The 27,977-nt window shown below is 39.7% G+C and overlaps 12 protein-coding genes and 1 non-coding gene across 13 annotated transcripts; 4 read left to right on the top strand and 9 right to left on the bottom strand.

Annotated features, from left to right (window-relative positions):
• Window positions 1-12: 12 nt before the first annotated feature.
• On the top strand, window positions 13-672 carry RRG9 (mitochondrial ribosome assembly protein RRG9; the record flags this gene model as incomplete). Its single annotated transcript, XM_037290052.1, has 1 exon — window positions 13-672. The coding sequence occupies one exon, from the start codon at window positions 13-15 to the stop codon at window positions 670-672; it is 660 nt and encodes a 219-aa protein (XP_037145947.1).
• A 66-nt stretch (window positions 673-738) lies between these two features.
• On the bottom strand, window positions 739-1,338 carry PEX17 (Pex17p; the record flags this gene model as incomplete). Its single annotated transcript, XM_037290051.1, has 1 exon — window positions 739-1,338. One exon carries the CDS (start codon window positions 1,336-1,338, stop codon window positions 739-741), a length of 600 nt encoding a protein of 199 aa, XP_037145946.1.
• A 241-nt stretch (window positions 1,339-1,579) lies between these two features.
• On the bottom strand, window positions 1,580-3,427 carry MFG1 (Mfg1p; the record flags this gene model as incomplete). The annotated part of the gene is made up of 1 exon (XM_037290050.1): window positions 1,580-3,427. The coding sequence occupies one exon, from the start codon at window positions 3,425-3,427 to the stop codon at window positions 1,580-1,582; it is 1,848 nt and encodes a 615-aa protein (XP_037145945.1).
• A 1,118-nt stretch (window positions 3,428-4,545) lies between these two features.
• On the bottom strand, window positions 4,546-5,406 carry IES2 (Ies2p; the record flags this gene model as incomplete). The annotated part of the gene is made up of 1 exon (XM_037290049.1): window positions 4,546-5,406. One exon carries the CDS (start codon window positions 5,404-5,406, stop codon window positions 4,546-4,548), a length of 861 nt encoding a protein of 286 aa, XP_037145944.1.
• Window positions 5,407-5,626: 220 nt separating this feature from the next.
• GYP7 (GTPase-activating protein GYP7) lies at window positions 5,627-7,891 on the top strand (the record flags this gene model as incomplete). The annotated part of the gene is made up of 1 exon (XM_037290048.1): window positions 5,627-7,891. The coding sequence occupies one exon, from the start codon at window positions 5,627-5,629 to the stop codon at window positions 7,889-7,891; it is 2,265 nt and encodes a 754-aa protein (XP_037145943.1).
• Window positions 7,892-8,487: 596 nt separating this feature from the next.
• Window positions 8,488-10,923, bottom strand: MKT1 (Mkt1p; the record flags this gene model as incomplete). The annotated part of the gene is made up of 1 exon (XM_037290047.1): window positions 8,488-10,923. One exon carries the CDS (start codon window positions 10,921-10,923, stop codon window positions 8,488-8,490), a length of 2,436 nt encoding a protein of 811 aa, XP_037145942.1.
• A 381-nt stretch (window positions 10,924-11,304) lies between these two features.
• OST3 (dolichyl-diphosphooligosaccharide--protein glycotransferase OST3) lies at window positions 11,305-12,354 on the top strand (the record flags this gene model as incomplete). Its single annotated transcript, XM_037290046.1, has 1 exon — window positions 11,305-12,354. One exon carries the CDS (start codon window positions 11,305-11,307, stop codon window positions 12,352-12,354), a length of 1,050 nt encoding a protein of 349 aa, XP_037145941.1.
• Window positions 12,355-12,410: 56 nt separating this feature from the next.
• Window positions 12,411-12,770, bottom strand: SNN1 (Snn1p; the record flags this gene model as incomplete). Its single annotated transcript, XM_037290045.1, has 1 exon — window positions 12,411-12,770. The coding sequence occupies one exon, from the start codon at window positions 12,768-12,770 to the stop codon at window positions 12,411-12,413; it is 360 nt and encodes a 119-aa protein (XP_037145940.1).
• A 172-nt stretch (window positions 12,771-12,942) lies between these two features.
• Window positions 12,943-16,485, bottom strand: HG535_0G00980 (tricalbin; the record flags this gene model as incomplete). The annotated part of the gene is made up of 1 exon (XM_037290044.1): window positions 12,943-16,485. The coding sequence occupies one exon, from the start codon at window positions 16,483-16,485 to the stop codon at window positions 12,943-12,945; it is 3,543 nt and encodes a 1,180-aa protein (XP_037145939.1).
• A 363-nt stretch (window positions 16,486-16,848) lies between these two features.
• On the bottom strand, window positions 16,849-21,147 carry TOP2 (DNA topoisomerase 2; the record flags this gene model as incomplete). The annotated part of the gene is made up of 1 exon (XM_037290043.1): window positions 16,849-21,147. The coding sequence occupies one exon, from the start codon at window positions 21,145-21,147 to the stop codon at window positions 16,849-16,851; it is 4,299 nt and encodes a 1,432-aa protein (XP_037145938.1).
• A 340-nt stretch (window positions 21,148-21,487) lies between these two features.
• HG535_0Gtrna6N lies at window positions 21,488-21,561 on the top strand. Its single transcript has one exon. It is a non-coding gene; the product is annotated as a tRNA-Asn (tRNA).
• A 734-nt stretch (window positions 21,562-22,295) lies between these two features.
• Window positions 22,296-22,871, bottom strand: RHO2 (Rho family GTPase RHO2; the record flags this gene model as incomplete). Its single annotated transcript, XM_037290042.1, has 1 exon — window positions 22,296-22,871. The coding sequence occupies one exon, from the start codon at window positions 22,869-22,871 to the stop codon at window positions 22,296-22,298; it is 576 nt and encodes a 191-aa protein (XP_037145937.1).
• Window positions 22,872-23,457: 586 nt separating this feature from the next.
• Window positions 23,458-27,435, bottom strand: NST1 (Nst1p; the record flags this gene model as incomplete). Its single annotated transcript, XM_037290041.1, has 1 exon — window positions 23,458-27,435. One exon carries the CDS (start codon window positions 27,433-27,435, stop codon window positions 23,458-23,460), a length of 3,978 nt encoding a protein of 1,325 aa, XP_037145936.1.
• Window positions 27,436-27,977: the final 542 nt, after the last annotated feature.

Below are 27,977 nucleotides of genomic sequence, written 5' to 3'. Positions count from 1 at the left end.
AGCAATGTACCCATGAGATCTGGAAGGATGACGGTGATAAAAATTTGCAGGTCTTTGTTTCACACATCTGGAGTGTTGGGACAAAGTAAAAATCTCAAAATCAAATCAGCGAAAGAGGTTGTGAAGCTCATGAACTCATCTGATAAACCTAATATACGGGAAAATAAAGATGATAGAGATAAGCCAACTTGGCAGAAGCAGGTGTTGGCATTGAAGCGAAAATTCAAAGGTGAAAAATGGAATCCATCGAAAAAAGTCTCCCGAGAAGAAATGGAAAGTATGCGGCTATTAAAGAACCAATTTCCTCAGATAACTGCTCGTGAGCTAAGTGCCAGATACAAGGTATCCCCAGAGGCGATCAGAAGGGTGTTGAAGTCTAAATGGCAACCCAGTGAACGGGAATCGATTCGCTTACATGAAAGATGGAAACGAAGAGGTGTGCGAATCAAGGAAATGTACGAACAAAGTTCAGAACAGTCACCATTATTTCAGAACTTACCACTACCGAAGCGGATAAGCATAAGTTCAGCGCGCAGCTCACCGGACTTTGTGCTAAGGAACATCAAGCCAAGAGATGCGACAAAGAAATTGCCCAAAACCGACAAAGCCGCAGCTCCAAGAAACAAGGGTAAGCTGTTTCTCTTAAAAGATTCGCTGCGACAAAACAAATGATTCACCTTTCAAATCATCACCCTGTAAGTAAACCTGTAAATACTTATAAAAATATATAAAAGCTTCTCAAGCTATTCTGCCATTAACAAACCATCCTTTAACACCTCTGATTGATGTAACTGCCTTGTTGCAAAGGTCACTTTCCTGATCTGAAGACCTATCCTGTTGAAGCTGGTCTGCAACAAGTTTGGTTTGGAAACTAAAACTGTTCATAAAAGTTGATGGTTTAAGCGCGGTATTAAAATGCTGTAGATGATCGGTGGCGTCTTGGAGTGCCTCGTTCAAACTCTTCCAGCGAGTCATCTCGTTATGTATAATATCACTGGTGTCGTCTGTAGTCTGCGTAGACCTTTCAATCGTCCCATTTTGCTCGTTGAAGCCTAGTGCTGAGACTGGGGTGAATTTCAATCTCTTTTGTAGCGAAGAGATGAGTTTCCTTAATCCTACAATGGTTGACACTGACAAAACTTCTCTTTGTTTATAATTCGAGGTCAAAGAAGGTAATATAATCGACTTTATAATTAGAAACACCGTAAGAAGGATACTTCCCGTGTTGTAGAAGACTTTGCTGATGTAGACCAACGTATAATTCTTCGGACGTTTCCGAACGATTTCAGATTCATGGGGCCATTCAAGGGAATCCGAAAGCACTTCTAGTCCATTCATATATGCCTTCACTTTGCCGGTTACGTAGGATGACTTGAATCTCCTGTGATGAAGCAAGGCCGAAAAAGCGTCTGTCTATATACTACGATCAATTGAGAAATCAAAAAATGCTAAGACCAAAAAAGGTTGTAAATAGTCGCTTCTAGATGAAGCTTCAAATCGTGGCTAATATAAAAATAATCCTAGTCTTAAAAATGTTTATATTAAATCTCTTTCAAGTGAAATGCTGGTAAAAGAAAAGCTAGAATTTTATTTTCTTTGTTCCTGGAATACCACAGTCACCACAATCAAATGTAGGAGTCGACGATCCAGAATAATCTCGAGCAGGCCAGTAGGCATTTTTATTCGATTTTTTTCTCTTTAGCGTTTCAGGCCTTTCAGTGGCATTTGGTTTCATTGTATCACGCGGGGAGCATCCAGGAGACACGCTTGCGACTTTAAAAGTTATGGGATCGTCATATATCGGGGAAGCTTGCTTTTCAGCTCTCGAACCATTTTTGGTGATTCCGCTAGTTGTAGCAGCATTTTCGCTAAAGGTTTTTCTCAAGCTAGTGTCATGACTGCCGTTCGGTACGCTGTGTGGAGTATATCCGTTTACAGAAACATCGATGTAGGAGGAAAGTGCATCAATCGGGCTTTTCATCTCATTCTTCTTTTGATATACAATAAGATCTGACAATGCAGACATTATATCGCTTATTTGCAAAAATCTCACAAGTTCTTCGAAGGTTCCGACGTTTGAAGGGCCTTTGAACACTGAAAAATTAGATCGCAGCTCTTGAATTGAACTCAGCTCTGGTACTTCAGCGTCGTTTTTATCACCGTGAGTCTTGCTCGTGGTATTATCATCATCACTTTGAAGTCTTTCAAATATTCGTGAACTTATCTCCTTGTCACTCAACACCTTCTCCAGAGACTGCCACTCTACTCCGGGAACAAAGTTATATGCACATAGTTCTAACCACTTTATTCTCAAACCAGGTTCAAATATACCCTTCATTTGTATGAAATGTGTCATATAACTGCCATCAGGATAATGGTACGAACATGTTGTATTGGGAGAATGAAATAAAATGCAGCCATTACTTAACGTCTGAGCTCTTAAATGGGGTGCAACCAGATCAATTTTGACTAATCCACACGCCCCTATCTTAGCCCAAATCAAAGGTATCATCGAAGCTGACATGTCGAAACACCTTACATCATTCGAATGTTTTGCCGTATATCGTACACTTGCTGATGGTAGAAAGTATACATCTAGTCGCTCTTTCCAAAACAGAGGATCTTTCACTTTGCCGCCAGAGGTGTTCATTTCATTTAGTATTTTATGTACCTTGAGAATCGCTTGATCTGCTCTGTATTTTCTTAGGTATTGAAACCTAATGTTATGAATTGGGGGTTGCCGCAGTGCTTCTTCTTCTTTGTATTTTTCTTCATTCAAACCTTCTCTTTCGAAAGTATGATCGACGTTCTCAGTCGACTCGTCTGTGGCATTCATAGATGGTGATCTCTGTGTATTTCCACTGTATGCCGGTATAGGGAATGGAATCGCAAATCTAGGATCTGTTGGGGTCTCAGATGAACTGATGGGTCCAGCGCCACCTGTAGCAACGTATGACTGCCCATTAGGATTGATTGCAAAAGTATTTGCAACACCTGAGTGTGGCCCTGGTGTTTGCTGAAAACTGTAATGTGCGGGATTTGGATCAGATGGAGTTTGCGCCTGAGCACGTGAAGCATGTGTTCCTTTGTGTTGCTGAGACTGTTGCACTTGCGGCTGTATAACACTGGCCATTCCCATAGGATTGAATGGCATGCCTCCGTAAAGTGCACCCGCCGGTATGCCCACCATAAATTGATTTGGACCCTGCATTAATCCTTGTAACGCTTGTTGCTGCATATAAGGATAGATTGGCGACTGGGACGCTGTTGCCATAGGCGCTTGTCTCTGATACGTATGAGGTTGTGACGTTCTCTTCTGCGAATTACTCGATTCAATCGGATTATTCACTGTTTCCTTTATGTTCTGTTTATTTGGCGCAGGTTGCCCCGCTTCTCCTGTTTTCTCAACACTTCCACTCCAATCCATTCTAATGCAACGTTCCAATGGACTACTGTACTAATCACTGAAGTTCAACACCTTTCCGATTGATATATAGAATCTAATGCCACCAGCAGATTTCTTGTGTGTCCTGAGGCTTCAACTTTCGCTCAAAAGAAACCCGACAAAAGTAAGATACATAATATACCCTACATGATGGACGAAAAGAAAGCGGTACTGCTGTAAAAGATATATTTGCTCAAGAAGAGTGCCAATTTGTTTTATAAATGAATTGAGAATTTTGAAGGCGTACTCATTATACAAAGACAGACTACGGTTCATCAACAGTAGATATATGGGTGCAATGTGCTGCTGCAATATCAGCCGACATTCCTAGCAGAGTAATGAGGCGTAGCAGTGGATATCTAGACAAGGTGTGTAATTTTATCAATGAGGTCAGTAATGCATGATTATTAGCATTTGGCTCGCCTCAAAGTTCAAAGAGTTCTTGAAACCTGCAAAAGATCGATTGAAACTACCATCACAATCCTTTTGCAGCAATTGTCATATCATTAGATATGAATCACAATCTACGCATGTTATGACTTGAATAAACTCTAATGGCGGCTTGCATAGAGCAGACTTCCATCCACTAAGTGTTCAAATAGTGTACTGTTTCCCAGAGGTACAGAGGCAAGCGTGTAATGTACAATTGGACTGTACTGTAAGTCTTACAACGATCCTCACAAAGACTATGAAAACTTGCACTCCTCATATAACTTCAAGTGATTCGCATTGGGCATCGTCTTCTTTGCATTACATCTAGCTAGGCACGTTATATGAAGAGTATATCTATAATGATGTGTGGTTGATGATTCTTTATTGCGTTTGAGATTCGGTAACAACACGAAAAGTGTTGAACACCCCATTTTGCTCAGCGTTGCCACAGAGATCACACTCGGCTCTGTTTACGATCGCAACTTACTTCCGACTGGTATCAATGCATACAGAACATAGAGTTTCAACCCCACAGGCTCCTTAAGCAAAGACTGGCCTCTTTTTTTGGCAAAATTCGCACTGTACTGTGCTGTGCTCTTTCCACGAACATTATTGAGGGAGCAAATCTCGCTAAACTATGCCGATAAACTATGATTGCCTCATCAATTTTAGCCATCATTTGACGGTTCAACAGCACAGTATAAGTCTGTATTGTACTGTCTTATTGTCCTAGAATGCCCAAAGGAATTGTATGGTCGCCTTGGTTTGCTGAATGGAGCTGCGTCATTCCCAACATCTTCATCATCGTTTGGAATATGACTTCTTGACTTACCAGCACGTCTCCTCAATAACTTGTTGATAGTTTCTTGTTTCTCTTCCTCGGATCTCTTCTCACTGAGATTCTTACGTTTGCGGGCATTTTCTGCCCTGCGCAATTGACTTTCCTCCTCTGTGAGACTTTTCCTAGAGCTTCCATCACCTAGAAGATTCAGTAACATCTTACTTCTTGTAGGCTTCAGCAGCTCTGTTGTGTCCTCTTTATCTCCATCCTCCGGCATTGTATCCGTTCCAGCAATATCCTCCTCTGGTGTCTCTACTTCAAGTTCCTCGCTCTGAGCTTTTGACACTCCAGTACCAATGTTGTCATCTCTTTCCCCTTCAACATCATCGTCTAGTTCCTCGTCAAGAGACATCTCGTCTGCTTCTAATTCTTCATCATCCGCAGATATTGTAGCAGCTATAACATGTCTTCTCTTGGGACGAATCACGTCTTCTTCGTCGACAAATGACGCTTGATCTTGCTCTCTTTTCCTTGTTCGATTATTTCCTGACACATTATAGGATCTGGGCTTAGCTTTAGATTTCATTCGCTGACCACTTTTGATTTCGCTTGACTTGTATTCGGGTGGTTCAACATATTCTTCATCGTCATCATCATCGTTATACGCCACGTCATCTTCACCCTCACTTCTAGGCTCAGAAATATCCGAGCCCTCATCTGACATTACATCGCTCAGATCACTATTCATGATTGTGCAATCACCCGCAATTCAAGTCTTATTTGCTATCGTTTAATCTGCTTACTGGTCACCTTTCAAAGTTTCATAGCTTTGCAAAATTTCAAGAACGATCCTTTCTTTGCGATGCGCCTACATATAAAAAGGGATAATAAGAGATGCCATAATAATAGACATTTATAGCAGAGTGGCAATCTGAATCACCTATAACTAGTGCTGGAGTATAGGTGCCATGTCTACCAAGCTGTTATTCTGCAAAGCTAAAACCTTCATTCATCCTACTAAGCAGGCTGGTGACAATGTTTCAGGGTTTCTAATCATTACAAGTAAGGATGATCTTTCCAAGCAAGAATCAGTTTTGACGTGGATTCCTGAAAGTGGATTGAACAGGAAGCAGGCGAACTTTCTTAATGCTGCAGATGTAAGATTCGGTGGTAGTGAAGGAAATCTGGGCTCTTCCAAAATGGACTCTTCCATACTGATTGAGGCGGTGGGGATGCCATGGTCATTTTCAATTACACTACGTTGCCTATACTCGCTAGAGTTCAGACAACCAAGTCCAAATGGCTGGTGGCATGGATCCATAATTCTGCATTCCCGGTCACCTGAAGAGGATGATACCATGCCGGTGCTATTTTTTCATGACGATATATGCCCTTCGAGCAAAGAAAGAACCAAAAGACTAAATAAGAGTTTTACTCCTTTCTCAGACTCTGGTGAAATTTACTGGGGTGGAATCGACTTCAGAAATGCTATTAGAAAATTAGTTGATTTGCAGAAAACGCATGTTGAGCCGACAATGTGGCTTGTTAATGCTACCTTGGATGATTTGAGAAACTTTTCACCCCAGCAGCTAGAAAAGAAGGTGAATTTGTCGAGGGATGAGTTAGATAAGAGTAAATCATCTTGGTGGGATAGGCTAGAATCTGCTAAGTGGGGTGTAATGTCCGCTATCGCAGATGCAACATCTAAAACTGGAACCTTTGTTGGAGGCTTGGTTAAACAGCATCCATTGGTTAAGCTTGCTGAACGGAATAGTGATAATCCATATGTTAGAAAAATGTTGGAAAATCCAAGAGTTCAGGAGGTTCAGGATGACTTTGATTCTGCAAGGGTTTATCTTGCCAAATGGGCCCTAGGAGTAAAGCAGCAAGCTGATATGTACCAGAAAAATCATGAAATTGATAGTTTTTATCGTAAGCTACTTATCACTGAACTTAATTTCGATAGCAAGTCGGATGTCCAATTCACTGAAGAAGAATTGAGCACAGCGTTGGAAAGGAAATTTCCTGTCACTCAACAGAAATGGGAATCGTTTTTTGACTCACAGGGCAGGTTGTCGCTGACTGTAAATGAAGTCAAGGATTTCATTTTTCATGGCGGAGTACAGGACTTTGATACACGAAAAGAAGTTTGGCTATTTTTGCTAAATGTTTATCCATGGGATTCTTCGGCAGATGAGCGAATACAACTTACATCTTTGAAAGATTCTTACGAAAACGACTATAAAAACAAATGGTTGACTCGAGTGGAGCACGAAGACCCATTTGAAGAAGAGTATTGGCGTGACCAGCTGTGTAGGATAGAAAAAGACGTCAGGAGAAACGATCGTGACTTACCACTTTATCAGTTCAATACTGTAGATGGAAGGTGCCCAGACCCTCAAGGAAATCTACCCGAAACAGATGAGAATGGAGATGAACATTGTATGGAATTAAAGAATCCACATCTATTGGCACTAAGAAATATCTTAGTTTGTTACAACCTTTATAATCCGGATCTTGGTTACGTGCAGGGCATGGCTGACTTATTATCTCCCATTTACTATATCGTGAGAGATGAAGCTTTATCATTCTGGTGTTTTGTAAATTTTATGGACCGAATGGAGAGGAACTTTTTAAGAGATCAATCCGGAATACGAGATCAAATGATTGCATTGACAGAACTTTGTCAGCTGTTACTCCCCAATCTCAGCGAGCACTTGAATAAGTGTGATTCCTCAAATCTTTTTTTCTGTTTCCGAATGCTACTTGTCTGGTTTAAGAGAGAATTCGAATTTAACGAAGTTTGCTCAATTTGGGAAATTTTCCTTACTGACTTTTATTCCTCTCAGTTTCAGTTATTTTTCATGTTAGCCATATTGCAAAAGAACAGTCAGCCAGTAATTCAAAATTTGAACCAATTCGATCAAGTCCTAGAATACTTCAATGGACTACATGGTACGATGGACTGGAATGATTTGATGACTAGAAGTGAACTTTTATTTATTCGCTTTAGGAAAGTTATGAATGTAATGGATAAGAAAAAAGAGTTGAATGAAGAAATTCCTAACTCCACTGGCACTCAGTCTTCCGGAATTGAACTTCACGAACTTGATGAAAATGGCAATGAGGAATTAGTACAGTTACCATCTACGAGTACATATTTGAGAAGCCTTTTGTCTAAGAATATCGTGATTCAAAGGGAGGGACCAAGAACAAAAAATTCTATCAGATAGATAGTGGAATATCAGGTTCTATTTTTGACCCCGGAACCGTTCGAAACTTTTTGCATTCTTATGATTTACGGAAAGCTGCCATATGTGCAGAATTGATGGGCTCTTTTTATTTGTTTTTTCTAGTTCGGATGAGTCATAGGAAATTAGAGTGGATGTGAATCAGGTCTTGAATCGACTGATTCTCAAGTGTACGGCTAGGAATCACTTGAAGGAAACTAACAGCTACAAACAATAACAGTCGAAATAGCGGGCGCTGAAGTACTATCGATAGCCAACTAACCAACCGAACATATTGAAGCTCCTATCGAAGGCAAAGTGGAATTACAAGTGACCACCACGAAACAGAGTAAAAATTAGCAAATATTTCTACGAGACAGGGGAATTTACGTGTATTCCTATATACCAGTTTCGCTAGTCAATTATTGCGGCTCACCGGGGACCAAGAAAGGGGCATTGTGTTTGTCGTGCCGCCTTTGTGGTGCCAAAGAGACAATTTGGCCGGTTCCATAGCCTCTTTTCAGATTCATTCTATCTGGAGAAAATCCATTCATTACTAACATGATCCCGTAGTGAATCTCTACATATATTTACTTAGCTCAGTCCATAATCGCTTTTCCGCTATATTCAACAGCTTTTGCAAACAAAAAAGCATCTTCGCTTTTTATCAACTTTGAGGCAGCTAGCGCATTCAACAGAGCAGAGCATTGTGTCAAGAAGTCTTGGCTCTTCATAAATTGCTCGTTCAAATTAGGAACAGATTTGAATGTGCTAAATTCTGTAACCACCAAAGAAAAAGCATCTGCTTTTGCATTTCCATTGTGTAGATATTTTTGAAGAAAGAATTCCCACATCATCGCCATCACAGTGCTAGGAGTGCTTAACTTAAATGGAAGATTCCTCACGATGTTTTTTTGCCATCCAGAATTATCAATAGATAAACGGTCAAATTCCCCGGAGGTCAATGACGATACAGTGACTGCCTCAAAGAGTTCTTTCAGGTTTTCTTTAACAAAATCTAAATGGTCTCTGAAAATTAAGGTTTTTTTATCAACTGGACCATAATAGTTAGTTGGTTTTTGCTCAACTTGGAACAAAGTCAGAATACGTGTTATTACCAGGATGTACAAAGATTCCCGAGGATATGAACGTAGAGTTGCTTGAGATAATGAGGAAGGTGCAGGTGGCTGAGTGTCCTCAGACAGAGATAGCACATTCATTTTGAAAAAAACTAACAGAACAAAAAATGCTTCGTGATATTCAGGATCAATTGATAATTTGTTGAATTGAAGTAAAATGGAGCCCCAGACAGTCGGTTTTAAAAGTTTTTTATTTAAGTTGTACTCGAAGAATCCGAGGATGTATGCATCCCTCAAAAAACTTGTGGACAATAAGTCAAAAGAAGTTTTTAGCTTCTTATCTGCTGAAACCGAGTTTGGAAATAGGACTTTTTCAGATATAAAATCTTCTGCTAAATCTTTTGAATTTTCAATTAAATTGATGAATTCTGAGATGGAGAAGCTCTTATCCTTTAGGTCTGTTTTGACCACTAAATGATTAATTTTCTCAAAAGTGGAAGGAGTCATTCTATTTGTGATAGAGACAGGATCATCTTTTGCAAACCATTTTACCTGTTTAATCGGCTTTATTTGATAGTATCTGTTTATAGGTTGAGTTAATAGATTGATCTCATTATTTTTAAAGACTTCTACGGAATCCTTGACCAGCTTTCTATAGGAATTTGTAGATCCGTGATCTAACGGTGGTTCTTCAGGGTAGATGCCAGTTGAAATTGTATCAAGTAATTTTCCACTAATGAGGCCCAATGATTTGTAAAAGTAATATTCAGAAGGTAGCTGCTGAGCGATGAAGTCGTGCACATCGGAGGGAATAGGTCTTGGTGAAGAAATGTCTTCAGGAATGTCAGTCACATTGCCGGTCGAATAAGTTTGGGATTGTTTGGGAGAGTCGCCCTCATTCGACGCAGTTTCTGGCTCTATGAAAATCTCGACCTTACCAGTATCCTTCAGCACAGGCATGTAATGAAGTGCAGAAACTCCCTTTCTGTATTTATCGACACAATCCAGACTTTCATTTCTCACCGGGTTAGAAAGCTGATAAGCATAAAAATTTGTGCCTGTACTGATGACCATTTCTAACGCGAACTCAAACAGTTGTACAGCGGGATAAATTTGTAAAGGCGGTAAGGTAAATGGCTGCAGGTCATTTCCTACAGCCATTGCAATGTCCACAAATTCTTCATGAGAGCAGCCAAACTCTCTTAAAACTCTAGCTTTATCGATGAACCGGAATTCTTTGTTTGGAAACTCCATCCCGAGAATGAATTTCTGAACATTATTCAACATCAAGCAGTCGGTTGGACCATAGATTGCGTCAATATTACCATTCGTCAGAAGGTAAGACAGTTGCGCCCATGAACAATAAGGAGCCACTTGATAGAGTATATCATGGTCAATGAAGTATGCAATCAAATCAGAGAGAAACCTCTTAGTTTCAATGATAGTATTGTATCTAAACGCCTCTTGAGGTTGAATAGGCTGATCGATGTACGAGTCCTTGTTGCTTGTCACTAAATTGTTCCATTGAGTCCAACCCTTGTGTCTCTGAATGAAGATTGACTCTTTATTCTCCTTTGTAAACTGATTCGCAGAGTTCATTGAAGAGTTATGTGAATTTACAGCGGATGCGTTCACTGTAACAGCGTTTGCCTCGTCAGCGTTCCCACTCAAAATTCCAGAGGACTCTAACTGAGTGCTGACCAAACTCCCATTGAACACAAAGAGTGGCGTTATATTAAACTCTTTGAAAACTTTCAAATCGCTCTCTAAGTACATCCTTAAGCTTGTCGGGAACCCACCAATGGCGTCCAAATATTGTTCCCGTTTACTCGTCAACAACCTGGATGCATAGTGATTCACATCAATTCCAAGCACCGCATTCTTCAAGTATTCGATGGGGTACGAGCCTACAAGCCCTCTTTCAAAAAGGTACGACTCTAATGATTTGACGGGCATTCAATTAGAAGAGTCTCGGCCCTTTCACTCAATTGGCCTTCAAAAAACGTGCTTCAACGAATCGAAAACTCCTAACCAGGACCCTCACACACTTTAGAGTAGCTAGCAGTACACAGAGCTTTTACTTGACGAGAGGTATCTTCCCTTTTCAATTCAATCATCATTGTTTCGTTATACTTTTCTCCTTCAAATATCTCGCCCGCCACTTTCTCACAGAGAACGACAGCCTTGAAATAATAGATGTGAAAATCGAGGCGCTATTGGGGGACTGACGTGTAAACAAAATATATTTGGCAGAGGACAAATCCCAGTCATTGAGTCTAACAAGCTGGTCCATAGAGGTTTGAAAGCTGCTAAGTTGATCAGAGGTGTTTTTGAAGCATGCAAATGGCTCGAGTTTCTGGATTAATATGGGCGTGGTTGCTGCTTTGTGGAATATGTAATGCGATATCCAATGAGAGTTTGCTCAAGGAGGCTCGTAAAGGTGGCAACAATATAATTGATGTATCCGGTAAACGTTTCAAGCGTATCTTGGATAGTCCAAGGCAGTCGTACATTTTGGTGCATTTGACAGCTACTGCACCACAGGTGGGCTGTTCCGTTTGCTTGGAAACTGCTGAAGAATATAATACGATTGTCTCGTCATGGTTCAAGGATCATCCCGATGGAATCTCAAGAAAAGACGGTGAAGACTCGCCCCGATTGTTCTTTGCGAAAGCCGACTTCAAGGATCCACAAAATATACCAGAGATTTTTACCTTTTATGGCTTGCAACATGTGCCAAGATACTTCTTGTTTGCGCCAGGTGGTGACATTCATACCTACCAAATCATTGAACTTTCAGGAAACGCTGGTATGGAGCGTACTGTCAATTTGATCAATTCAATTAGATCAGCAACAAATATCAGCGATTTTACAATGCACCAGCCAACTGATTGGTCGCTGCCAATAATTTCTGGTGTTGCAACTTTTATTTTGGTATTTATTGTGAAAAGACATTCTAACTTACTATTTACTATTGCAGCTTATAGACCTCTGTGGGCTATTTTTTGGACATCGTTTATCATATTGATGCTTGGAGGCCACATGTACAATTCTATAAGAAATGCGCAATTAGCTGGCGTTGGTGGTAATGGTGAAGTCATGTATTTTATGCCTAATCAGACTCAAAATCAATTCAAGATCGAAACACAGATTGTTGGTGTTGTTTACGGTGGTCTTCTCATTAGTATGGTTTCATTGGTCTTGGGATTGCCTCATTTAAAAAAATTTATCAAGGACTCGAAAAGTTTACCAATGATCGAATCTTTTCTAAGCATTTTACTTGCAATCACCGTTTACATTTTCTTTGCAGCTTTCACGGCTATGTTCACTATCAAACAACCGGGATACCCATTCTCTCTATTGAAATTCTCATCACTTTTCAAATGAAAACCTCTAGATGTTCGAATATATTTAGCACCTAGATACACAGTCATGTAAACCTTTTACCTCTCATACAGATTTTGTTGAACCAGCCTTTCACTTCTATCATCTAATTCCCGTAGCTTTTGCGAAAGAGCATTTGACCTTCTTTTTAAATCTTTGATCTTCAAATTGAAAGCATCCATTTGGGTATCATCGTACAGTATCTGGTTTTCCTTTTTCAGGGAGTCTCGAGATTTTCTCAGAAACAGAACTAGCAATGCTTGCGATTCCCTTAGTTCGTTGATCGATTGATAGATACCATCGAGATCAGTTGATAAAAGGGAATATACGCACATCTCCACCGAGTGCACTCCGGTGGAGTTCGTACCGTATTTCGACTCTCCATCATGATCGAGCTCTGTCCCGTTATTAGACACCATTGAGTCTCGGGGTCAGAGCAATATGTTGCTGCTGCCCTGTTAATTAGCTCTTTTAATTTTTAGTTTTAAGTGTGCTTTCTATATCGATAACTTTCTCGCTTCTTGCTTCTAAGTCTCATACTATTTGAAAGGAACATATATAAAAAACGAAAGTCTAGCTAAAAAATGACAATCAGATAGCATTGTTGTAAACACCTTGCGCAACGTAATGATTTTTCTTGCCACCAAACATAGTTCTGCCAAGTTTGCCAATTGTTCCAAAACCAGCACCAACCACGGTTGTGCCCACCTTTAGACCAGTTCCTAACCCCTGTTGCGCGATGTCTCCCACTTTCTTTTCAGATTTTAAGACATTGAGGGTGTATCTTGGGGAAAACTCGAATGAGAGGTGCAAAACACCTCCGTCTTCACCCTCTTCCCCTACAACTGCGATTTCCAGATCTGTTTGGTTCTCAGGATCGACTTTTGATAAGGGCAAAATCGCGTAACCAATTTGATCATTTTTATTTGCAGCATCCCAGTCCATGACCTTTATACGTAAGTAATCATTGACACGATTATGGATTTCTATAGTTTTGGACTCATTCCAAGTCGGATCAAGAGTCTTCTTTTGATGCTTAGTCTTGAAAACGGCTTCCTTTTGGTCGTTCAAGTAGAATTTCAAAAATGGATCTGAAAATCCATTTGTATCTGCTGAAATCAGCCTTTCAGCGCTCTTTGCTATGATTTTTAAGTCACCAGAATTTGTGATTAAATCGGCCTGAGGCAGTTTGGATACTCCAATAGGGAACCAAGACGCTTGAAGCATTAGTTTTGCAGATCCAACACCAGTTAATGTCAAGATTGACGGTTTAAAGTAACAGTTTTTAATGAGCTCAATGGTGGGAATAACAACTTCACAAATACAATCTTCAGCTTTATTAGCATCTTTATCTTTTGTCACCCTGAAAGTGGTAACAGAATACTCTAATTCTTTGATCATAACATCACCTGTCCAACCTGTATGAATACTTCTTGTAGCAATCTTATTGCTAGTGATTCTAGGTTCACCTGCACCATCAAAAAATGCTTGAACGTACAGCCCTGTTTGAGACACCTCTCCACTGAGTATAGAGGCAGCAAAAACACCAGACTTATATTGCAATAACTCATTGAAATCAAGTTTCATTTTATTATTATACAGACTCTCAATATCTTTGATCAGCATTTCCTCTTCATCCTGCTCTTCCTGCTCTTTCTTTGACAATTTCTTGCCCTTCTGCTCCTTGAGACGTTCTTCAAATTTACTTCTCTTGTCATGAACTTGCCCTAATTCTTCAATTTCTTCTAAGCTGAGAATAGGCAAAGCAGGGTAGAATGAAACATAATATGTTACAGTGCCCTTTGCTCCCTTTTTAGAAACTAACCGGCCAGATCGAGGATCATCGTCAATTGTTTCGATGTACCTATCATCTGCACCTTTTTGAAATAAGTCATCCAGCTCCAAATCAAAAGTTCCAAGAGTACGATCCTCCTTAACAGTTTCGACATCCATAACTTCAATTGAGACTTTCTGGTTAGTAGAAGTTACAGCCACATAAACAGCTTGGTTCCACACAGGATGCAAGGTCTGGGAACGTGGGGTAGTTCTGCCTTTGACCGATCCGTTTACTAAAACTCTAGCATAAGGATCGATCTTCCCCACCTTTTCGAGGTTTCTCAAGTTTTCTGCCTTGTTTAGCAAAATTCTCAACACACCAATTGGCGGTGTGTAGGCAACCGCATTGTTTCCAACATCCAAATCGACGGGTTTCCAAATAGTGGAAACGCTTATCAAACCTTTAGACGATTGCAAGGGAATTGCTTTTTTATCACTTTGCGTGCGGTCCACCAAATCGTTTAGCGAATGGGTTGCAGCTGAAATTGTTTCGCCTTTATCATCTTTAATTACGATCCGGCATCTTGTTTTACTACGGTCCATAATTACCGCTTCATAGCCTTGGTTCCAGGATAGAACATTTTTACTGGCCGCTTTACTTGTAGTGAGAACTAGTTTTGCATTAACGTAGAGCTCCACATAGGCAGATACTTTTTCGTCAACATCTGCTAGTCCACGAGCTTCTTCAATAGTGATCTTCGTAATACCAGTATTGAATTCAGGTTGAGCCTCAACAGTTCCATCAGGTAATTTCTTAGCTTCCAAAGTTGGGAAGAAACGCATATCAAAGTTCAATAAACCAACGGGCTTCGAATTTCTCAGGAAGTTTGCCTTCAGGTTCTTATGGTATGCTTTCTTTTGCAAAATTGTCAAATTATATTCGATAATGCCCATCAATTTATCTTTCAATTTTTCTCTCTTATCGTATATTGAAATTGTTAAAGGATCGGTAAATGCATTCAACAGAATATAAATTGTCTCGTCCCACACAGGATTCAAAGTATCTCTGACAGTCCTAGTATGACCAACGATTTTGCCTCCTAACTCAAAAGTTAGGTATGGATCGATAGACTTTACTAGTAATCCCGTTGAGCGATTCAATCCGCGAACATTCTTGATAGTAATCTCAAGGACACCCATGGATACTGCAGATCCTGATAACAATTGAGGAACATTGAACTGAAGAGAAAATGGAGGTAATACCATATTACCTGCATAAACTTGTGCCAATTTCTTGACTGCTGGTAGCAAGCCTGGAATAGACATAACTTCCCAGTTGAATAAAAAGTCACCAAGTACTTTGGCAACAAAATCAATATCGGGGATTTTCAATAATTGAAAATTCACAGTCTCAACATGTGGGAAAGGGGTCATTAACTTAAAGCGAACCCTTGTCTCCACTTTGAAAGAAATATTTGATAGGTAAACAGGAATGGTCAAGCCAAATAATTTTGCCTTCACAACTACCTTTTGATTAACGTAGTTTCTTAACTGTTTCGCATTCACATCAGATAGATCATGAGGAGTAAAGGAAAGTACCCAATCCATAACGACCACGTCAGAATTCGTATTTTGAAACGTCTTCACGGCTTCTATTCTTGGCGCCTTGACACCCAAGGTAAATTGATCAATCCATATCGCTTTGATGAATGCAGGTATGGCAGGATTAGTTTGCAATACTTGATTGACCTCTCCGGTAACCATTTGCGATACAGTGGGCTCCAAACGTGGCCAATACTTGTCCAAAAATGTATTGAGCCACTCCAGACTTTCATAGTCGTCCTCGATCTTCTGCACGGTCAGTTCCTTTTGAACCTGATTTCTAAGTGTTGCCCTGTAAGCAATCGACGACGTTCTATAAAGCAACGAAGTGATTAACGCAATAGGGAACACGGGTGCGAATGAAAATTTGAAAAACCCAATAAGAAAGGAGAATATTCCTCCAATCAAAATAAGACCCAAACAGTGGTACCAGTCACCATAAAACTTGTCTGGAATAATATTATTAAGATAGGTATCTTTGGATAAATCGGCCAACTCGTCAGCGTCAGTGAGCTGATCACTCTCCTGCCATCCACCTATTTGCTTCCAACCTACGTAGGAAGCGTCAACGGCTTCTCTGGTTGACTCTCCCTGGCCAAACTTGGCAGCTCTTTCATCGGAAATATTTGCACTTGCCTTATGTTCTCTTCCACCTTTTAGCACTGAAGGAGCCAGTTTATCATGACCATCTATTACAGCCGTTTGATCTTTCGTTGGCTCCGTAATCACCTCACTGCCTGTTATTTCACCTGACATTGTAAGCCGCAATCGTCACTCTTTTGGTATTCCTTGCAAAGATGAAACAACTAAGTACACGAAAAAAGAACAAGGGATTTCTAGGAATTGCAATGTTAGCCGTTTTCAAAAAGTAGTTGAGTTTAAGTTTTAATGATACAGCACCCTGTGGCTCTTGAACCTTCGTAAGAATTTTCTACTGTTTATTTTTCAGTTGCCTTTTCACTTCAAGTAAAAGGGACAATTGCGAGAGTATGCCCTTATTGTGAGAAAAAACGCAAAGAACGCGCTGATACAAGATTTCTAGAAGACGTTGAAACTGGCTGTATGCAAAAAATATATATGGATAATATGTAACACAAGCAATGGTTTTTAGGCAGCTACTTAATCTTCGTCTTTGAATGATTCATCTGATTCATTGTTCTCGTCAGGCTCAATGAAACTTTCATCTGACAGGTCTATTGTTTCAATGAGTGGCTTCCGTGGTGCAGAAGCCCTTGAGGCTCTTGGTCGTCTCTTTACAAAAATGCTTTCCTCTTCATCTTGCCTTTCAGAATCCGAGAAGGATTCGTCGTTATCACTGCTCGATGATTCAATGCTTTTGGGCTTTTTGTTCCTGGAGTTGACTTTGCGAATGGTCTTTTTTGCGGGGTGCTCGGCAGCATTCGCACTTGATGTCACAGTGGTGCTATGCTTCTCAATAAGTTGATCGTTATCAAGGCTCTGAGTGTCAGAAGGATCCGCGCTCCCGGGTGTATTTTCCTTTGAACTTTCTAAATCATCAAATTTAGAGCTTAGCTTCTTAAATCTACTGGAAAAGGCACTGAACCCATTCTCCCCTCCACGATTTTCTTGTTTAATCTTACTGTCAAAAACCGTGGAAGAAGCTGGTGTATCCAATGCTGTACTTGTAGCTCCCTCTAGTTTAATGGGAGGGGGCTTTGGGGTTGTATCTGATTGGTTTTCACTTTTTAGCTTGGAGACTTTTTTATGTTTAGTGAGCAGCTTTGGTTCGATCATAATTTTCTCAAAATCTGGATCATCTTTTATCATGTTTAGACCTATCTTTTTTGCGTTTTTTGCGAGCTTTTGTTTCTTTTGCTTATTTGAAGGATTGTAATCGGCATCATCTTTGGACTTCGTCTTTCTCTTTTTACCTTTACCCTTCACGGAGGTTTCACCTTTTCTTATCTCTTCATCCAATCGCATGAACTCCTCGTAAGACGTAATAAATTCATCAATATCTTTACACCAAAGAGTTTTTGCTGATAATTTGAGAAGCTCTTCAAGTTCAGCTTCCTTTTCCTGCTTTTGCTTCAATAGTCGTTCGTAGCGTTCTTTGGTCAATGCCCAAATTTTCATACCAAGCAGATAGTCGTATGTTCCATGAGCTTCTTCGGGTCCGTTGATTATGTCTGAGTTTTGATCATCAATTTCATCCTCATTAGGAATTGCTTCATCCATTTTTTCCTCCACCTTCTCGTAGTGAGGCCTTCCGATCTTATCAATTCTTGGAAAACCTAAATTCTGGAGCTCAAGAATAATTTCACGTCTTGGTTTGTTGGTGACGGTAAGATTTTTCGCTATTATCATTTTAATGAATTTCACCTGATAGGAAAGTTTCTCAATTTCCCATTGCAGTCTTTCTCCCATGTAATCTTTCCTCTTTTGGTAGTACTCCAATCTAACAAAATAAAACTCCTCCAGTATTTCATACACTGTTTCATATCTTTTAATTCTACCCTGTGCATTGAAAGCAATCATGTTACTCAAGCTTATGGTGGAAGTCAATCTGAATCTTTCGTAGAACCCAATTCTTCTAGTCTTTTCCATTTCTTCATTTGTCAAAGTAATAATAAATCTAATTGTGTCGGTATGTTGCTCCTCCATATCTTTTATCCAAGCTTTTACCTTTTCACTACCACTAAGGCCCAACAATAAATACTCTTTTATTGTGGATGTCCATGTACGGGCTGGTAGTTCTGTGATTTCCAGTATGTTTGGGCCTGTTTGCTCAATCCTACCATACATTCTGTATCTTTGTGACTCAATTTTCTCAATTGACCCGCTCCAACCTTTGAACCAAGGGTGCATATCTTCCATTTTTTCATCATCCATTAAGTGCTTTATATTTTGGATGATATCCATCGGGTTGAATGGTGGAATATTGGTACTCCACCCAGTTCCTATACCGTCAGCACCATTCACCAGTACCATTGGGAGAATCGGAAGATACCATTCCGGTTCTACCGTTGATTCATCGTCCTGAACATATGTATATAGTGGATCATCTGATGGATGAAAAATCTTTCTGGTGATTTTGCTCAGCTCTGTGTAAATATACCTTGATGCTGCTGCATCTTTACCACCTGTCGCTCTTGTACCAAATGCACCATTGGGTTTTAAAAGATTTATGTTATTGGAACCAACAAAGTTTTGTGCTAATCCGACGATCGTTTGTTCCAAAGCCTCTGGACCATGATGATATGCGGTTTGCCCAGAAACATATGCAGCGAACTCTGAAACTTTAATTTCAGACTTTAAATTTCTTTTGAAACCAGCATATAACACTTTTCTTTGACCTGGCTTGAAACCATCGAGAACATTTGGAATAGAGCGGACATTATCGGCCAATGAGAATAAAATGAGCTCTTTATTGATAAAATCACTTATTGTGATCTCAGATAGTGTAGAGTCCAGTACAGTCCCTGGCTCGTATTGTCGTAGCCACTCTTTACGGTCATCTGCTTTCTTCTTTGAAAAGGCTAACTCTATCAAATCTTTTTCACCGTCCTGTAAAGAATGGAATTTTTTTAAGTGTCTATCAAGATCTGTGAAATACTCCCTAACTTCCCTAGCGGTCGATGTACCTAAACCTTTATAGTACTTCTGTTTCCAAGTATACATATGGGATTCCTCTTCTCTCCATTTCTCATAATCAGGCATATTATAAAAGGAGATAACATCTCTACGTGGTCTCATTATTGTAACCTTAACGATTGGTGTTATGAACTCAATTAGAAATCCTGGAATATCTAGTAAACCAGGGAAGGAGCTATCCAAAAAGTTGATTATAAGCCCTTTTATATGAGATCCATCATGATCTTGATCTGTCATAATCATCAAATGACCGTATCTTAAAGAAGAAGCGTTTTCATACCGTTTGGCATGCTGAAGCCCCATGATTTTCTTTATAGCTTGGATCTCGGCATTTTTCAAGATCTGATCAGCTGAAGCTTCTCTGACATTCAAAATCTTTCCACGCAACGGGTAGCAGCCATAGTAATCTCTTCCTACAACTGCCAACCCAGCGACTGCCAAGGACAGGGCGGAATCACCTTCCGTTAAAACCAAAGTACATTTATGACCTTCTCTCGTGCCCGCTTTATTAGCATCTTCTAGTTTTGTATAACTTGTAATCCTGTTTTTTCTAGAGCCGTCGGTCTTCTTTAACGCCGCAGCATCATTTTTCGTTGCAATTTCAGATATTCTCAATGATAGATCGGTATTCATTATTTTCTTGATATATTCTTTGCTAATGTCACAGACTGAACCAAAATCTTTAGCCCTTGAAGTTAGTTGTTCTTTTGTTTGTGAAGTGAAAGCTGGATTTTGAATCAGACAATTGATGAAGATAAACATATTGTTTTTGATTTGGAAAGGTTTAACTGACTTCTTTTCCTTCTTCAGAGAATCGGACACTTTTCTAACAAGTTGATCCGTTATATAATTAACATGAGTACCTCCAGAAGTCGTTGCAATAGAGTTGACAAACGAGATTTGTTGAAATGTACCATCTGACACACAAAAAGCTAACTCCCAACTGTCATTCACCCTTTCGTAAAGAATCTTAGGAATCTTCTCAGGAGCAGTATCTTCAGAACCATTTTCCTCTAGTTTTTTACGCTCAATTGATTTGATGTAAAGTTCAACGTAGTTTTTAAAGCTTCTGATTTTCAGAGATTTACCATTTAGGTAAACTGTGATGTCTCGAACAGACGCATTTATGTCATAAACACGACGACGCATAACTCCTAAGATATCTGAATCTAATTTCTCCATTGAAAATCTCTTCAAATCTGGTTTGAAAGATACTTTTGTAAAAGAACCACCGCTTTTGAAGGCCGTTATTTTTGGGGGGTGACATTTACTCATGTTACTTTCCCATTTTTGCGTGTATTTTTTCCCAGTTGATGGATCGGCAGTCTCCAAAATGAATTCAGTCGAGAAAATATTACACAGCTTAGCACCATATCCGTTTCTCCCACCTGTTACTTTTTTCTCGTCGTCGTCGTAGTTTGAGGATGTTAAAAGATGACCAAAAATTAATTCTGGTATATAAATTTTTTCCTTCTCGTGAATCTCTATAGGAATCCCTTTACCATCATTTTTCACTTCGATTAAGTTATCTTCTGAGTTTATCGTCACATAAATTCGTTTCATTGTTGGATCACGAACTTTATTATCAGCGGCATTGACAAGAATCTCATCAAAGATCTTGAAAAGACCAGGAACAATGCTCACATTCTTTTCTTCCATGCAGTCTTTTTCATCATTATAAATCCATTGCGTTTGTTCTTGGGATTCTACTGATCCAATATACGTGTCTGGTCTCTTCAAAATATGATCCAATTGAGAGATCTTTTGATACCGCTCAGAGGCAGTCTTAGATTCCTTTGTCATGGTATGCAGAGAATCCGATGCCAGATAAAGAATTCTCAAATACCCAGATGATAGAAACGTGATGGGCTAAAGCATTAGAGAAGATGAATGCTGTTTATCACTTGTTTGTTTCATGGATCGAAGAGTGTCCGCCAAGTATAAACAAAACGCGAAAAAAAAACACGACAAACAAGGAAGAAATAAATTGAAGACTAAGCAGTTTAATCGTTGGTGCCTCTGGAAAGAGTACTACTAAAAACCAAAAGATACACCGTCCATATAGATCCATGACTTAATGCTCTAACATGATCACAACTAACAAGTTTAACCATGCGCGTTTGACTTGATATCAAAATAGAGAGACTCCATGGCCAAGCTGGTTAAGGCGTGCGACTGTTAATCGCAAGATCGTGAGTTCAATCCTCACTGGGGTCGAGTTTTTTTAGTCACACAACTATTCCAATAAAGATGAATTTAAAGGAACTATACAATGGCTCACGAAGAATGAGAGAACCTGTGCCAATGCACTTTATAAGAAAGATTTTTTCTGCTCCATTGTTATAGATATATCGCTTTAGGAGACGACGTAATAAAGAAAAACATTGACAATATCTATTAGCTATTCGGGCATATCCTTTTAAGCAATAGACGCTCTCGCTCTATAAAACTTTGCGAGATCTTATTAAGTAAAAAATTGAGTGGTGCTCTGCTTACTTTCGCCTTTGACTATACATTAATTTTGTTCTTTCTCAGCGTGCCCTGACACATATCCCGAAACAAAGATGGGTAATATTAGAGCTCTTTTACTGCTACTGATCATTAATTTTGCTATCGCATCTCGATAGCTATTCTGTTGCCGTTAAAATGTCCAGGTTATTCACCTGATGATTTCTCTAAAATGAACGATAGCAAATTTCTTATGGGAATAAATGCAATCACAAACTTCTCACTCTTGTTTAATTCTTCGGAGAGCGGGATTGCTATCTCTCTATTATACTTTTTTTTGAATTGTACGTGGTGGTTCGACTATTGAATTATTACGTATCAGCATGAGATCTGCACCAAAAATTACAAGCAGATCACACCTTTTCCATTGCACTTACACTTTACCTCTTAAAATGATTACATACAATGATGCGGATAGTAAGGAAAAATAATGCATATCTATCTCATGAAATTACACAGCACTGCTTTCCGGGCTCTTTGTTCACCAGTAAGCTTGTTCTTGTAGCCATTTCAAAAACATCGTCCACACCCTCGCCTGTCAGTGCGCTGCATTCCAATAGTTTTTTGGCGCCAATCTGTCTTGCTACCTGTTGAGCTTCTTCATGGCTAACCAAATCCATGTACTTGGAATCTCCAGGCTTTAAATTTCTTAGATCTCTTTTGAGACCAACCAAGATTATAGGTGCATCAGGACAATATCGAAGTGCCTCCTCGGCCCATTTTGTCCTAGCGTGTATCAGTGATTCATGATCATTAACTGCAAATCCTATCAGTATTACGTCGGCCTTAGAATATGAAAATGGACGCAAACGCTCGTACTCTTCCTGACCTGCAGTATCCCACAACGTTAACGTCACTTTGATCCCATCTACCCTGCAATCTGTCACATAATTCTCGAATACCGTAGGATGGTACTCCTCTGGAAATTTTCCAAGCGTGAACACATAGAGTAAAGAAGTCTTTCCGCAAGCCCCATCCCCAATTATGACCAGTTTCCTTCTCACAGTGTGTTCAGACATTAATGTAAAGCAGAGCGATTTGTAATTTCTTTAAATCCAATATGTGAATACTGACAAATTAGAAGTATATGGGAAGTTCAAGTGCCTAACGCCTTGAAATAGAACTGCGAAAATGGCAAAGTTGTCCAGCTATTCCTGTTGCCAATTATTTGATTATCTCTGGGGCACAGTAAGTAAGCATGCAATCAACATAAAATACTCGATCAATTACTATTACATTTTTCTAAAATCAACTTGATCTGTATTCCTCCCGGAAGGGTTAACTTGGAAGACTTCTCGAAGAAAAGAATGTTACCCGCCTGATGCTGTGGAAACTAGAGGTTACAAAATGTCTTGTCTACAAATATGGTGACGAATGCAAAAGGAAAGTGGCATGGTTGTTGACGTATGCCAGCTAGCATGAGTTTGAGCATGGCCTATCTACAGACCCTGGATCAGCATTTTTTAAGTCTACAGTTCTCAAAAGTCATCGATATTGGAACTCTCTTGAATAAACTGATGAATAGATAAGTAACTAATTATTACATAGTTATACAAATGCGACCACTAGAATGTAGGAAATGATACAGCTGCAAGCTGTAATATCTCAGCTCCAGAAACTGCCCGTAATAGACGAGGAAGGGTTTAAATTTGAAATTGTGGAGAATAATCGCGAGTTCGAATTGAGATTCGAATTGATCCCAGACGATGAAGCGTGTTGGTCTAGTTGGCGGTGTGGCTGACCAGCATATAAATCTGCTGGCAAGTTCTCATGAGAGATGGATCCCATACGGTTGTTGTGTCCGACAGCTGCTGGGGGAGTAGATATTCTTATATGTGTGATGGATCCTGAAGAGTCTGCTAAAAAGTCGCATCCATGAGATATCCGCATACGCAATAAGAATGTGATAAATGTTGAGTAGTCAATAGATCGGCATAAACTGTTTTGATGTAGCAAATCTGTTGGAACGTATTCGTTAGTGTGAGCACTTGAAAAAGCGAGGTAGACCTTGTATATGCTTTCTTGCATGTCGTCTTCACTAATGGTATTTTGGACAGGAAGGCGCATGCCGGATTTCAGAGGGTTTGGTGTTTGATGCGCGCTTGAATGAGAAACTGCATTTGAACCGTTTAAAAATGACATTCCATTGGACATTGAGTTATTCCATATGTTTGAAGATGAGTAAGTAGGTGCAGCAGGGTCCAGGTCTTTGGACAGGCTCAAAACTTCACCTTGGTTACCAGAAATGCTTGATCCGTTATTCAGACTTCCCCAAATTGAACTATGTTGACTTGAATTACGCAAATCTCTAGGGTTCGGATTTTCCAGCCCAGGCATACTAATCCCGGAAAGATGGCCTCCGTCTCTGTTCAAAAAGGACTCGTTGTTGGGAGTGGTGACACCTGTTGATGCTCTTTGATTTCCCCATAGCAGTGATTGATCTGACGTGCCATTATCCTTAGTTGGAACTTCATTTAAAGCAGCAGATTTGAGTATGTTCGTCAAGTTGTCTATTTCCTCCTCGAAAAAATGACTATTTGTGATTTCAGATCCATCGAGATCAAATGCAGATGAACCGTTCTCATGGAGATGAACTTGCGAATTTCTGTGAGCATGTTGTATATGTTGAAACTCAGGTGCAGTTGTAGGTTTAGTTGTAAAAGAGTTCCAGGAGGGCAAACCGAAACTTTGTTGTTTCATGGAGTTTCCAAGGTCTTGAGAAGAAGATGCGTTTGGATGTAAGCACGAAAGAGGATCAAGCCCAATGCTATCTGCTGTAAAGCTGGATGATTGAAGAGTACCCGACGTGTCAAAGCGACGATTTGCATCACTCATCATATGCTGGTTGGGTGAGAGGTTATTTCTTGTGCCATGACTTGGATGTAGCAAGCCATTTAAATGAGACGGGGACGTAAGTGTAGTTTGAGAAACGGATGCTGAATTTATTATACTGTTAATCTCATCATTGATATTGGACGAATTAACATCCGGCAAAGGTTGACCTACATTTCCATAGGGCATATTCGGTGATATGCTTGAAAACTGGGAAGCCATTGGAGATGGCATCATTCTCTCCATGTTCGTTATGGCATCTTGTTCTGATTTCTTTCTTGAAGCTTGGCTATTCTTTTGTTCCTCCGCGTTTTTTCTCTGTAGCTCTTGCATTTCTCTTTGTTGCTCCTTGAGACGCTTTGATTCTTCACGTTTTCTTTTTTCTTCTTCTTTCATCTTCCTTTCTTCATCTCTTTTTCGTTTTTGTTCTTCCTTTAACTTTCTTTGGCGTTCCTGCTCTTCTTCCCTTCTTCGTTGTTCTTCCAATTTACGTTTCCTTTCTTCATCTCTCTTACGCTTCACTTCTTCTACTTTTTGCCTTTGAGCTTCTCTTCTTTGTCTTTCCCGCTCCTCTGCCTCTTTCTTCTGCTCTTCGGCTTCCTGCTCTTTCCTGCGATTTTCTTCTTCTTTAGCCAGTTGATGAGCTTTCTTCTTCTCCTTTTCTTTCTCTTTTTTTTTCTGCTTTTTTTCTTCCTTGGCCTTCTTCTTTTGCTCTTCAGCTTCTAACTCTTGAAGCAGTTTTAACCTATTGGTCTCTGCTTGCTTTTCGTGGTAAGAATCCATAATCCGTGCTTGCAATAATTTGGTGATAGAAATTTGGATGAGCTTCCGACCCTCCTCAATACGGCCTGCTTCATCCACGCCACTATCATATTGATCTTCTTCATCATATTCTTCTTCGTCGTATTCCTCCTCAAGCTCATTTGAATGATTATATTGTGAACTGTGCTGATTGTGATATGCTTCTTTAATATTAGGATAGGAATTAATGCAGTGTTCGTCGTCATCGTACCGTGCTTCCACTTCTTCTTGATCCACCAGGTCTGATTCAACACCATCCTCGTCCTCATCTTCGTAATCATCCTCATCATCATCTTCATCGTCGTCGTATTCTAATTCGTCGTCTTCGTGTTCATATTCGGAGTATTCGTCGTAGGTGTCATTGAAATTGTTGTTTCCAGCATGCTTAGAGTCGTGCTTATATGCAAATATCTGGCTGTCATTACCTCTGATCATTTTAGGCGTTGCAGTGGTAGCTGCTGCCGCTGCTAAACATGTATCGATATATGGATCGTGATCCAAAATTCTGTCATTATACGTTTGGCCTAATATATGACGAAATTCCTTTTTATCTTCTCCATATATGAATCTTGTGAATAGCTCCCTTTCAATTGGGGAGATTTCGTTGAATTGATCGGTAGTCTTATCGTATGAGTCTACTATGCTATCTGCGATCATGCGTTGAAGCATATTATATTCTTCAGGTGTAAGAACCTTCCCGTTATGTTTTATTGCGGTGTAACCTTCAACTTCATCCCGATGTTGAATTTTGCTTAAATCAAATTCATTCTGACGACTTTCTGGTTGATGCGGCCTCTCCAATGATGACATCTCGGGTTCACAATCTTCTTTTTCCATAACGAATTCCTCAATTGCTTTAACAAACTCCTGTCCGTTATTATTCATCAAATCATCCGTCAGTTCCTGCATATCCGGATACATCATCATTCGGTTTACGTACTCTTCCGCAATCTTGGGGTGTGATGATACAAAAGTTTTGGCAAACTTGATATATTTTTCCTGCAAATGTTCACTACTTGTATTCTCGCTTTTGTCATTAGAAAGATCATTTTCAATATTGTCCTCTGTAGTACTAGATGATAAAATGGGTTCGTTGTTAGTCAAAACTTTGGAGGAGTTTTCCTCGACCGATCGCGTATTATTTTCGCTTCTATTCTGTGAGGTTGAAGTTGACGCATTATGATTGTTACCATTGAGATGATCGCCGTTATGAAGTAATTGCTGTTTATATTGCTTGAAATTGTTCACTTCCTCTTTAAGGGTATCTACTGCATCTGATGAAAGGAAATATTTCACAACATCATCACGCATATTTTCAAGTTCGTTTGCTGTCTCTTTCTCACCTATCGTCTTCTCAACATCCGTTCGTAGTTCATCTTCTCGAAATTCATTGCCGGTCTGCCGCATTTTGAAATTCTGGAGCTCTTTTATAATAGAAAGATGAAATTTTACTGGATTAAGTTCTGGATCTTTTACTTTGTCCATTTCATACAACATCTCGTAGATGCGTTCCATTTCTATTTCCATTGACATATGACGACGTCCGCAGACAGAGCAAGTGCAGCTATGCGTTACTTGGTAGTCTCGTAATACTTCGAATATCTCATTTTTTTCAATCCTTAATATATTCTTTTTGTCGTCTGAAGATAAAGATTCCCAGTGAGAATCCAATATTGCCGAAATCGATGGCTGAGTTCTTGTGACTGCAGTACTATTTAACTGTTCATGTGAAGCTCGCCTTTTGTCATGTTTTTCAGGTATACTTTCTACGATAACGTCTCCATTTGGTGCCCTTTTTATAACACGAGAGGTGGGGTATTCGCCCTCTTCATCATAGACCTGAGCCTCTAAAGAACCTCCGTCGGGGACTTGTGCTGAACCCGAGAGCGCTTTCTTTGTATGTTGTTTGGATTTGCTCCTCTTCTTTCCTTTCTTTGAATTTGGTGGCATCTTGCAATTCCCGCTTCCTAGTATAATTATGTGATATTGTTAATGATGTGATAGCTCTTTCAAGACTTAAATTTAGGCCTATAAGAATTGATCGCACTTCCGCAAAAGTCGTATCAAAACTTGGGGAATGATTGCTCTTGATTTATATCAACCTTCAGACAAAAATTGCGATCAACTTTATGACTTGTGGTTTTTTTTTATCCTTCTAACCTCAAGTTTCTTGAAACCTGTGAGCTTCACTTTTGAAACTTCGCAAGCAATCTCAAAGTAGCGAGAATTTTTTTACGCTATGAAATTTCAAGAGAGTTAACCTAATATTTATAGACAAAGTGAACAAGAGGAATACCTTGAGGTACGAATAACGACAGTATTACTACATGCTTGTAACTGCTCTTGACGGATTCCACTAGTTTGAGTACTTTTTCAAAAGCTAAGGCGGTAAAAATCACTTTCTTGATCTTGACGTGATGACCTTCCCTGGGACCCAGGCCACTCCATAGTTTTTGTTACACTAAATGTGACGATACAGCAGGCATTTGCTT

Source organism: Zygotorulaspora mrakii, chromosome 7 (genome assembly GCF_013402915.1).
Source record: "Zygotorulaspora mrakii chromosome 7, complete sequence".
NCBI lineage: Eukaryota > Fungi > Ascomycota > Saccharomycetes > Saccharomycetales > Saccharomycetaceae > Zygotorulaspora > Zygotorulaspora mrakii.
This window is presented reverse-complemented; position numbering and strand designations above follow the sequence as displayed.